The sequence below is a fragment of the Cyrtonyx montezumae genome, unplaced genomic scaffold, assembly GCF_038088225.1.
Source record: "Cyrtonyx montezumae isolate F1298 unplaced genomic scaffold, pur_monq_1.0 scaffold_18, whole genome shotgun sequence".
Taxonomy (NCBI): Eukaryota; Metazoa; Chordata; class Aves; order Galliformes; family Odontophoridae; genus Cyrtonyx; species Cyrtonyx montezumae.
This window is the reverse complement of record NW_027071914.1, coordinates 12,664,794-12,676,886: the sequence shown is the minus strand read 5'-3', so window position 1 is coordinate 12,676,886 and position 12,093 is coordinate 12,664,794. Positions and strand designations below refer to the sequence as shown.

General features: G+C 54.7%; 1 protein-coding gene across 1 annotated transcript; it reads right to left on the bottom strand.

Moving 5' to 3' along the window:
- Window positions 1-3,619: 3,619 nt before the first annotated feature.
- On the bottom strand, window positions 3,620-7,031 carry ARSI (arylsulfatase family member I). Its single transcript, XM_065734716.1, has 2 exons — window positions 6,427-7,031; window positions 3,620-5,142 (listed from the first exon to the last, which is right to left on the bottom strand). Exons 1-2 carry the CDS (start codon window positions 6,744-6,746, stop codon window positions 3,738-3,740), a joined length of 1,725 nt encoding a protein of 574 aa, XP_065590788.1. The 5' UTR covers window positions 6,747-7,031; the 3' UTR covers window positions 3,620-3,737.
- Between the last annotated feature and the right edge of the window lie 5,062 nt (window positions 7,032-12,093).

Below are 12,093 nucleotides of genomic sequence, written 5' to 3'. Positions count from 1 at the left end.
GCACAGCATGGGGTCCCCAATAGCAGTGGGAAGGGGAAAGCACTGTCCCCGATGCCTCTGTGCTGGTGCTGTTGTCCTCAGTTGGAGTTTTTGTCTCCGAGCTGACTGATGGGTGCTGTATCCCCTTATTTGAAATCTCTTCTCCCATCCTAAAATCTGCTCCTTCACGGCTCTGGGGATGCAGGCACCAGCAGTGCTTGTGTCTGGCCACCTGATGGAGACCTTCCTCCCCTCCTCTCCATTACCCGCCTGCCTTTCCCAAAATGCCTCCATACTCTGTATGCAGATATTTCCTTTCTGCAGCCTGGCACGGGCTCCCCTCTGCCTGCCCAAGGAAGGATGTTCTGACTCAGGATTGCACACATAGGGCTGGCAGGCAGCTGTCCCAAGGGGCTCAGGAGGACCCAGTGTGTCCCTGAGGGGCTGCAGCATGCCTCCCTCCCCAACCCCCCCAGCACAGGCTTTGTATGGGCTGACAGAGCCTGCAGCCATGTCTCACAGTCATGGCAAGCATGGCTGTGAGTTACATATTGCACAGATCCCAAAATTACTGGGACAGTTTCACATGCAATCTGGGGTCTGGGGGATGCTCAGTTGCTGTCCTCCAGGAAGCTGAATTCTTGGTTATTTTTAGGTGAGGATTATAAATACCTGGGTAAGGCAAGCAGATTTACATTTAAGGTTGTGTTTGCAAATGGCCTGTGAGCCCCAGCACTTGTGCCAGCAGTAATGGAGAAACTGCTTTCGTTGAGACAGGAGGGCCCAGGGCCACCTTTTTCCTAATCCAAGGGTCTGGAATGAGATGCAGCCCCTTGTCCGTGCTTCTCCCTACATTAAGGTGCCCAGGGTGCCCTGCTGTACTCCCAGATGGCAGTTTGCTGGGAGATGTCCATTCTCATTCCTGCTTCTTGCCTGACCCATCATGTGTCCATTAACATCTTCATACCTGCCTCCTTCCCACCTCCACCCTCATCCCTATTCCATTCTATCCCATCTCTAATGTCATCTCTATCCCATCACAACCCCTTTCCCATCCTCATCCCAGTTCCCCTCTCTGTCCCTTTTCCCAGCTCCATTCCCATCCCATCCCATCTCCAACACCTTCTGTATCCCATCTCATCCCATCTCTATTCCTATCCCCATTTCCACCCCCATCCCCATCTCCTTCCCACCTCCACTCACACCCCTGTCCCATTCCATCCTATCTCATCCCATTTCCAACATCATCTCCATCCTCTGTCATCACCGTCCTCATCCCCATCCCACCCCAAACCCATTTCCATCCCCTTCCCCATGCCAATCCTCAACCATATCCCATTCCCTCCCCTGCCCACCCCTCCAAAGGGCCGTACTGTGCCCCAGCTCCCGGCGTGGGGCTCGCACCACTCTCCTAGAAGTGGGACAGCGAGCTCTCAGCTTCCCTATGTAAACAGATCTCCGTGCTGCAGCATCACAGCGAGAGGAAGAGCTCTCCAAAGCCACTTCAGCAGCGTCTCGCCCATCGGCTGCATTAACCCTTTCCCACCTAGAGCCCACGGGCTCTCCCGGGGGGGGGGTTGAACGGTGTGAAAACACGTGATTTTGGCACACTGCTGTGTTTCTCTCCACCAGATCCAAACCAACTGGGACCACTCAGGAGCGGCGGTGGGACAGGCTCTGCATTTCCCAACAACCAGAGGCATCTCTGCCCACTCTTTCTCTTTTCAGGAACTGACACGTTGGGTTTTTTTATTATTTTTTTTAAATTTCTTTCCTCCTTCTAGAATTCAGAATGCTGTTTATTCATTTTTTTATTTATTTTTACAGGGAGAACTCAGACCCCAGGCTCTGGCTAGACAGACTGTGCAAAACCAGCATTGACCCCAGAGATCAGAGCCGGAGATGAGACAAGACAAACATTTTCAGGGAGATACAATTCAAACCATTGGGAGAAATATCAAAAATGTTTTCAAGGAAATTCCCATTTTTGAAAGAATAATTAAAAATATAAAATAAAAAAATAAAAGAAGGATTAAACATGGATGCATTTATATAAATATGGAAATGAAAACCGTGCTCCTTCCTGCTGCCCCGCGGACAGCCCCACTCCCTCTGCCCACCCCAGGATCTCGGGTGGGTCTCAGCCCACATGCTGATGTGTAGATGTGGCACTGAGGGACATTGCTTACTGGGCTTACTGGGACATGCCCTCGTGCCAGCAGCGTGCCGATGGACGGATGGAGCAGCAGCACCAGCTGTGCCAGCAGCCAAGCCCCAGCATCGCGCACTCCTTCCCATCTCTTCAAGAAGAGGCTCTCCTGTAGGATGCCTTGCTGTCAGCTCTTTCTTTTTTTCTTTCTTTCTTTTTTATTTTTTTTTCTCTTTGTTTCTACAGAAAATCCCAATTCCCCCAAATAATCCAGCTCAGAGTAAAAAAAAAAAAAAGATTACAAACGTGTCAATGCATTCTCTTCCCATCCCCGTCCCTCTCACACACGGGGCTTGAAAGCACACTGAAAGGTATTCAGTGTGCACGCTGCCAATTGTCACATCTTTCAATGACAGATTTTAAATGAATGTTATTTTGCAAAGGAAAGAGAGAGGGAAAAAAGAAAAAAAAAAAAGAAGAAAAAAGCCCACACTGCTCATCCAAGAGCTGACAAGTCCTAACGGGCCTCATTTTCCAGAGACAAAAATAACTATTTTCAAAATTCACAGCAGGGCCTTCGCCTACACGCGCTGCACCAAGAGAAACCTGTGGGGAGAAATGTAAAACACATTGTGTAAATGGAAATGCACCGTGCATCCAAAATGCTTTTAAAGCTATTTACCCTCTTTCATCCTCGTCAGCTCCCATCGGAGCGCGGGGGCACAGCTCTGTGTGCTGTGTCCGTGCAGAGGGGACGTGGTGGCACCTCCTGCCCACCTCCTGCAGGAAAGAGGAGGGCGAAGGGATACATCTCCCCCTGACCCCAGGGCTCCATGTCCTGCAGTGATGAAGCAGATCCATGAGATCTTCCTGAGGTCTTCTGTCTGTCCTGGGCTTGGTTGGAGGATGCACAGAGAGGAGTGCAGGGATCTGAGCAGGCAGAGCTGGGGATGAACTCACTGGGATCTTTGAAACAAAGCTGCCTCCTGTGTGTAGGGCTGTCCAGAACCATTTGTCCTCTGCACGCATCAGGGGATTGCTTCCAACCGTGTCCTTACAGGCTCAGCCCCTGGCTGCCCCAAGCCAGCGCAGAGGATAAGTCATGGCCAAAGGTGAGAACCTCATCACACTGAGTCCACAGCCAGGAAGCCATCCTCCTATAGGGAAGTATAATGGGGCAGTAGCATTGTCTTGGATGTGGGGAAACCCTCAAGTTCCTGGATCAAGAGCAAACCAGGCAGCTGCTCAGCAGCATGTAGCAAGTCAGCAACATATACCTACAGAGAAACACCAAGGGAAAAAGTGCAGCCAGAGCAGCTGAGGCTGGCTGGGTGCTCCGCACCCCCACCCTCGCGCTGCTGCCATGGTTGGTGCTCACAGCCTGCATGCTCCTCAAGAAGAACGTGTCTGGCTCAAGGGGGCTGTTCAGTGCCATGAGCCTGCAGTGCCCATTCTTGTCCACTGGTCTGTCTGCCCTCCCTGAGGCTGCTGGTCCAGCCAGGTGTTTGGAGTGAAACCCTGTCCATCCCTCTCCCTCCATCCCACCCCACAGCGCTGCCTTCTCTATCTCCACCCTGTCCAGGCTGCGTCGGTGCTGGGGAAGCTCCACTCAGATGCGGTTGGACATGAGCCTGGTGTTCAGCTTGCGGAAGAAGGAGCGCAGTTTGCAGATCTTGCACTTCTTCTTCTTGCCCCGACTCTTGGGAGGGTCCCTGCCGCCCCCTTCCCATTCCTCCGCCTCGTCCTCGCTGGCCCAAGGCCCCCATGCACCTCCGTTGAAGTCGGGGTGGGCGCGGGGGTTCTCGGCGGGGTAGCGCACCGGGATGGCCGTCCTGTTGTAGTGCACCAGGCGGGTCAGCAGGGCTCGGACGACATCGGGGCGCTGCTCCGAGAGGTCGTAGCGCTCATAGGGGTCGGCAGTGATGTTGAAGAGCCACACGGATTTTCTCAAGCCGTCGGTCAGCCGCTCCAGGTTCCACCAGCTGCCGGGGAAGTTGGTCAGCGTCTGCGGGGGGATCCAGTCGCTGTAACCCGGGTCCCCGGTGAGGAGCTTCCACTCCCCGACGCGGATGGAGGCCTGCACCGCCGTGTTCCAGATACCGAAGCCATCCTCCAAGGAGCCGTACTTGGCGTGGTTGTAGAGGGGGTCAATGTTATGCAGGATTTCAGTTCGCGGTGACTCCTTCCCCTCGCTGATGGCGGGCCACACGTTGTAGCCATCCAGGCCTGGGACGCTGCTCAGGTTGCCCTTGGCCAGACTCACCAGGGTCGGGTACCAGTCTGTGATGTGCACCAGTGCCCAGCTGGTCCGTCGCTTGCGCTTGATCAAAGGACTGTGGACAAAACCGATGCCACGCACGCCCCCTTCCCAGTACGTCCCTTTGCGGCCCCGTAGCGGCCAGTTGCTTCCCCCAGAGAACGTCTGCCCGCCATTGTCCGTGGAGAAGACGATCACGCTGTTATCATAATAACCATACTTCTTGAGGGCCCAGGTGATGTTCTTCACCGCCTCATCCATGCATGTCACCATGGCCGCGTACTTGCGGCGAGCGACGTTGCCCATGGAGCGGTAGCGGTAGATGTACTCCTTGGGCGACTGCAGCGGTGTGTGCACTGCCTGGAAGGCCACGTAGATGAAGATGGGCTCCTTGGGGCTGTGGGATGCCAGGATCTTGCTGACACGCTGGGCATAGAGGAAGGTGGAGTACTTCCCACTCTGGTCCCACGCCACGTTCTCCCCTTCGTGCAGGTCGTAGCCGCAGACTCCTGGCCCGTCACAGTTGTCATAGGTGTAGTAGTCCACGTTGCCCGTCAGGGAGCCCAGGAAGGTGTCGAAGCCCCTGCGGGTGGGCAGGCACTCCTTCTTGTAGAAGCCAAGATGCCATTTGCCCACCATGTGTGTGGAGTAGCCGGCTTCCTGCAGCTTCTGGGGCAGGGTGACCTGGTCGAGGGGCAGGCAGTTGGGCTGCCGGGGACGGATGATGGAATGCTGCAGCCCTGTGTGGATCTGGTACCTGTGGGGAAGAGCCAAATCAGTAGTGATGGGAGCAGTGCTGACTGGTGGCAGTTTGTATTCTGGAAACCCCAGTAATGTGCAGCTCTCTGTGTCACCCAGCCCAACCCCACGGAGCAAGCTCTGTGCCAGCTACAGGGGGCTCCTTAGCACAGGATCATAGAAGGGTGCTGGCTCTGGAAGGAGGTGGCTCCATGTGTTCCTCTGCTTTTCCCCATGGAGTCCTATGGTTGGCAAAGTGCTTTAAGATGACCTAGTCCAACTGTCAACCCACCACCCCCACCGTGCCCATAGCCATGTCCCTCAGTGCCACATCTCCACGGTTCTCAGACTCCTTCATGGACGGTGACCCCTCCACCTCCCTGGGCAGCTGTGCCAGCGCAGCAGCACTCTTAATGAGAAGAAATTGTTCCTAATAGCCAACCTGAACCTCCCCTGGTGCAACTTGAGGCCTGAGTGCAGATGTATCCTCATCCTCCTTTGCATGCCATGGAGATGCCTGAGCTCCCTCTGGAGCCACCAGGAGAGAGGAGGGAGCTTTGTCTGGACCCCATGGAGCTCCACCACCCCAGGCAGTAAGTGACCACATCCACAGCCACCACATCAATGAGGAATGCTGACAAATCTGCCTCCTACAGAATGTGCTGGGAAATCATCCCAGGGCAGGGAAATAATCCCAATCCTACTCCAGGGAAAGCCCCATCAGTCCCAGGAGGCTGCAGGGCCCATGACTAGGAGTTCAGGATGTGCCCAACAGGATGGATCAGTCTCCCACCCACCCTGCCCTGCTCAAGTATAGTTCTGAGTGAGCAGCAGGAAAAGGAGCAAGCAGTGCAGGGGAGCATCCTTCCATGCTACAGCCCAGCAGCCAATTCCCATGTGAGAAAAAAAAACAACCTGAAGTCTGCCCTAACATCCACGTGGAGACACCTCTCCCCACCACCAGAGGACCTCACGGGCAGGAATTGCCTTTTCCCAAAGTGACTTCGGTTGCACAACAACATCTGAATTTTCACCATTAGTGACGTGCCACGTGCTATTACAAAACCACACAAAAATCAACCCTTAATCCAACAGAGCCTCTTTTCTCTAGGGGATTTCCAGCACAGAATCATAGAATAACCCAAGTTGGGAGGGAACCATCAGGATCACTGAGTCCAACTTCAGCAGTGATGAAGCATCTACCAACACTCTGGGACATCTACCTTGCGATGAGCGGGGCTTGAGCCTTGCAGAGCTAAGGGAGAGGGGAGGTCCCGTATAGGAATGAGCTGTGTGTGCTTACCGGCCGGTGATGAGCTGGCTGCGGGACGGCGTGCAGATGGGCTGGATGTAGTAGTTCTCCAGCTTCACACCCTCAGCTGCCAACCTGTCCAGGGTGGGCGTCTGGATGTCAGAACCATGGTACCCCACATCGTGGTAGCCCTGGTCATCAGTCAGGATGAAGATGATGTGCGGCGGGCGGTTGAAGGCAGGAGGCAGCGATTTCTCCATGGGGCTTGTAGGCACGTCGGCCACCAAGCCTGGCTTCATCCAGTCCCAGGATAAGTAGCCAAAGCTGAGCAGGCTGACCAGCGAGAAGCCAGTGAGTGCATACACAGCCATCCCGAGAGGTGTGCACTGCCCACAGAGCGAGCTACAGCTGCGGCATCACGGTGACACGTGGGGGTGTCCCGTCCTCGGACAGCCCCCAGCTCAGGGGATGGCTGCTGTGAGCTCAGTGGGACGAGCTCCCATCGAGGCACGCTCACACTCATACAAAGAGCCCGGCACGGCGGGGCTGGGTTGTGATCAGTCAAAAGAAAACACGCAGCGTGCCGCCCCAATCAAACCCACACGCACGACTGCGCGGCCTTCCTTCCTTTTTCCTTTCCTTCCTTTTTCCTTTCCTTCCTTCCTTTTTCCTTCCTTTTTCCTTTCTTTCCTTCCTTTTTCCTTCCTTTTTCCTTCCTTTTTCCTTCCTTTTTCCTTCCTTTTTCCTTTCCTTTCCTTTCCTTTCCTTTCCTTTCCTTTCCTTTCCTTTCCTTTCCTTTCCTTTCCTTTCCTTTCCTTTCCTTTCCTTTCCTTTCCTTTCCTTTCCTTTCCTTTCTTTCGCGGTGATTTGGAACAGCCCCAAGGCAACTCACAAAGAGCTACAAGCACTCTTTGGCCCCTCAACGCGTTTCTTTCTTTCTCTTTTTTTCTCCCCAGTTATTTCTTTCTAAAGCAGCACAGAAAACCCACTCGGCAGCGAGCGGCCGCCTTCTCCTCCGCCCCAGCGCCGTGCTGGCTCAGGAGGAGCCGGTCCTTTTACTTACACTCCCGCAGAAGAGGGTGCTAAAGTTCAAGCCCAGCGGTGCCGCGCTCCCGTCGTCACCCCGCGGGGAACAGCCGCCGTGTCCTTTTCTCACCGTCCGCTCCCGAAGAATTTCCCGACCGTCCCACATCACCATGGCTTTTTTTTTTTTCCCCCTCTTTTTTTTTTTTTTTTTTCCCTTTTTCTCTCTTTTCCCAAAGTCTTTCCCCAGTCCGCAAACTCAGTGCTCAGAGGGAGGGAGCGCTGCCCAGAGCCACGCGTGGAGCGAGGACACGGGGACGCAGCCTCCGAGGGACACCGTGATTCCACGCATCTGCCCGGACCGTGGGCGCAGCAGCGTCCAGGTTTATGGGGAGCCGCAAGCTCGGCCCCTCCCCGCTCTCTCAACGACTCCAGGAAAAAAAAAAAAGCAAAAAAAAAAAAGCTGGGAAAACCCAAAGCGTGCAGGGTCCTAAGCGGGGCTGCCCAGCACGGCCCCCGCGGGGCGATGCTCAGCCCCGACCCACAGCCCCCAGCACCCACACAGCCCCACGCGGGCAAAGGGGAGCTGCACAGAAGTGTTGGGATGTCTCCGGTGTCGAAGCAGGCCACTGCAGGGCGTGCTGACAGTGATGTATATGTGTGTATGATGGGATGGGGACTGCTGCACCCTTTTTGTAAGTGGGGAAATTGAGGCAAGGAGGGACTGCGATTGCCGTGGTCACAGCCAGCCCAGGGCAGGGTTTGATGTAACGCAGGGGTCCGTGCCCATACAAAAGTGCTGAACTGGGCACAGGGCACTGGGACAAGGGGCCACATTGCTGCCTCAGTGCTTTGGGGGAGTTTTGGGAGAGCAGAGAGAGATGCTGTTGTGTAAATCCTTTTGCAGGGTCTGCATCCACGAGGGATAAGGAAAACACTGTGTGTGGCATACACCTCTGTCCTTGACTTTCCTTAGGACAGGACTTGGCACAGGACAGGGGGTGGGGAGCACACAACCCCACAGAACCCAGGAGGTCCAGGTGAGCATTCAGCACCATTATGTCCCTTGTTTGGATGGCTGCAGAGGGCTCCCAACACACAGTATAACCCAACACGTCCCCTCCAGCCCATGCACCCCTGATGTCTGACTTTAGGACCGCAGGGCTGCAGAGGCGTGGGCTCGGTGGGGGCTTCGGGATGGCTCTGCAGAGTGTTAGCTCTGAGGAGCAGCTGAGCCAGATGGCTCCCCTCTGTGGGGCCCCCTGTCCCCTTCCCTCCCCCCCCCTCCCCATGCCCTCCCTTCCACTCCCCACCATGGGCCCCCCACTCACTCCCCCCTCCCCCAGGCTTCCCTCTGCCAGGTCCCTCCACCATCTGCGCATCCTCTCCCCTGGGCCTCCCCCTTCTTGGTCTCCCCTTGGGCTCTGCTCTCTTGGCCCCTCCACATCCCCTCCCCCTCACATCCCTTTCTTTGAGCTCTCCTCCTCCACATTCCCTCCCTGGGCTGTCCCCACATTCTCTGCTCCAGACACTGTCCTCTCCCATGGTCCTCCTGTCCCATGTCACCCCACCACCCCGCATTGGGCACGCTGGGGCACAGAAGCAGGGATGTTCAGCACTTGGTTGTGCCTTTCCCTGCAACCCTTCAGCAAGGTTTGATTAATCCCCGAGGGTTCATCAGTTCATCTTCCTTTCCTTACGCTGCTTTTCTCCTCCCTTCCCCACTCTCCTTCACACTGCTCTCCTCCTGCACGTCTCTCTGCTCTCCCATGAATTCCTCAGTTTTGAATAATTCCTTCTTTGTAGAAAACAACTGGACTTGATGGAAGGGTACTAGTAGCTCAGGAAAGACGTGTCCCCACGCACTTCTCTACTTTTCCCCACGGAGCCCTATGGATGAAAAAGACCTCTAAGATCCCCAAATCCAACCCCAACCCATCCCACCATGCCCACTGACCACATCCCTCGGTGCCACACCTCCATATCCCTTGAACACCTCCAGAGACAGTGACTCCCCCCCAACTCCCTGGGCAGCCTGTGCCTAATACCTAACATGGGTAGATGGTGTTCTCAGAGCAGCCCTGCTGGGATTGCTGTAGGAAGGACATGGGAGCAGCCAGGAGGGAGCAGGAAGAGGAAGAAATGAGAGCTTGAAGGTTCAGGTCAGGACGATTGCAGCCGACAGCAACACTGCTCTGGGGGTGATTAATGCATCACAAGGTCCACACATGGAAAAACTGTTCAGGGCCTCTAGCCACCCCCTCTCACCACCAGGAATTCACAGCAGTCACTTGCCTGGTCTCACTCTGAGATGTCTCAAGAGCTGGGAGCCTCCTTGGAGAGCTTCGGCATTGCACAATGGGGAGGATTCCCCTGGCAGCCCGCCTGGCTGCAGCTGCTGATGTTGGCATTGTCAGTCCAAGCCCTCAGCTGCTTCAGTCCTGCATCTGCTGGGACAGTTCTGCCAGCCCACAGCAACGGGGAGCCCTGTGGGGTGAGAGCTGCAGCACACAGAGCATCCCCCAGCTCTGCCCACCAGGTCGGGCATCTATGTACACTTCCCAGTTGTGACCATACCTCCACAGCAGCAATGGGAGAAGCCATCAGACAAAGGCTCTGGGGCTCCTTTTGGTGCTTTCCAGCCCCGAGCAGTGTGCAGGATGCTCTCCTGCCATCAGCACAAGGCAGTGAGCATTGGCTGATGTCCCTGCAGCTGGCAAAGCAGCTCACATTTGCACAGCTGATTCTCTAAACAAATATTTGAATATTAGCTCTTTTTTTTTTTTTTAATTTTTCATTATTAATTTAATGTGGCCTGGGGCAAGAATTAAAATAATCACAGCCCTTCCTGCTTTCTCTCCCCGCCACCTCCAGCTCCGGCCGCACTTGTGTTTTGGCTCCAAGAGCGTTTGCTGCACACCAGGTTATGCAAACAGCTCTCTGCATACTTCTCAGCGGCCACGATTTACCATAAGGGCCACACAGCAAAGTTTAAAACTAAGCCTCAAATCTCAAATCTTTTTTTTTTTTCCCTTTTCTTTATTTTTTAACCCTTTTCGGGGCCGGAGCCCCTTCAGCCCTCAATACTGCCTTTCTCTTGCTGTCAATGGGGCATTATGAGCAGGGGAATTATTGAAAGCAGAACTCCCAGGCTGTACAATGGGAGCTCTGTGCAAGGCAAATATTGCACAATCTGTTTGCACGCCGCGGGCTTGCTGCCCTGCCCCCCCCCCCCCCACCGGCAGCCCCACTCCCAGCTCACGCCTCAGCCTCTGGACAACTGAAATAGGATCTCAGACCGAGAAAAAGGAAAGGTTTTAACAAGTCCCCTCTCTCCTCCTTCAGAGCAGGAGACATCTGACCCAACGGGGGCAGTGGGGGCCTTGCAAATCACTGTGCCTCACTCCCAGCTCTCAGATGTTTAAAGGTTTCCGCTCTCCGAGGCCAACGTGTGATGCATTGGCTTTTTTTTTTTTTTTTGGCTTTATTGGTGTGATGAAAGAGTTGAGGCAAGTCTGGAAAAGGAGTGAGCGGTCCTGAGAAAGGAGAGAGCTTGTTATTTTGTCTAGAGGGAGAAAAGGGATCACAGGACAGCATGGGGCCAGGGGGGATCTGAATGCAGAGATCTCCTGACAGCTGTTCTGCAAAGGGAAAAGCTCACAAGCGCTCCGCTGTTGGGAGAGGGGTGTCAAGAGAGCTTCAAAACACACCATCCTTTGCTCCCTGGAAACTGGAATCAAGGGAGGAGAAAACAGTGAATTGACACTGAGTCCTGCTTATGCAACCCTCATCATTGCCCAAACAGCAAGGACGATTCCAGCGGTGGGGAGCAGCGTGCTATCAGGGCAGGGAGCAGTCCCTGCAGCGCAGCAGCAGTCCCTCTGGCAGGGGCTCAGCAGCACCACTGGATGTTCTCAGAGCCAAACAGTCCTTTCCAACACCCTGCCTGTGCTCCTGCCATTTGTGCAGTTGAAAATAATCATCATCATCATAAAAACCCACTTAGAGGCCATCGCGCTGTACTAGAGCCTTCTCTAATGTAAACCATCGCCTCTCACAGCACGGGGCTTGGCCAGGGTTCATTCCTAATGCTGCTGCTCCCCTTGCTCCTCTCCTGGCTGCCTGGCACCACCAAAACAAGTAACATCCTTCAATAAGAGTCACTTTGTCTCAGGGTAAGTAATTTTTCTTCTGTTCTTGAACCCCGATGATACATCTCAATGATTCTGCGGATTCTCCTGTGAAATCAATTAAACATTCCTGCTCACGTTTGTTTTCCTCCTTCCTCTGACAGACCCTCAGCCCATTGGCCCCACTCCCCTCGCAGCATCCCTCCCTTCACCCAGCTCTGTGTGCGGCCGCTCATTGCCTTCTCCTTCCCTCCCCTCTGTAATGACTGGCATGCTCACTTTGAAGAGCTGATGAGCCTATGGGTTTGGCGTGGCTCCTTCCTTCCAAGCCTTACAGCAAGCTTTCCACTCCACTTAGGTGCTCTCCCTCCTCCTCCTGCCCCAGGCATGGGTTTCCAAATCCCAAATCCAACTCTGCACAAGCCAGGCTCTCCCTTGTGCTGGATGCGTCCCAACTGATGCAAGTTGGGGATGCACTGGGATACAAATCACCGTGGGGTGTGAGGGCAGCAGGCTTTGCAAGAGGGATGGGTTAGGTGTGAGGAATCCCCCTGCATAGGGCAGC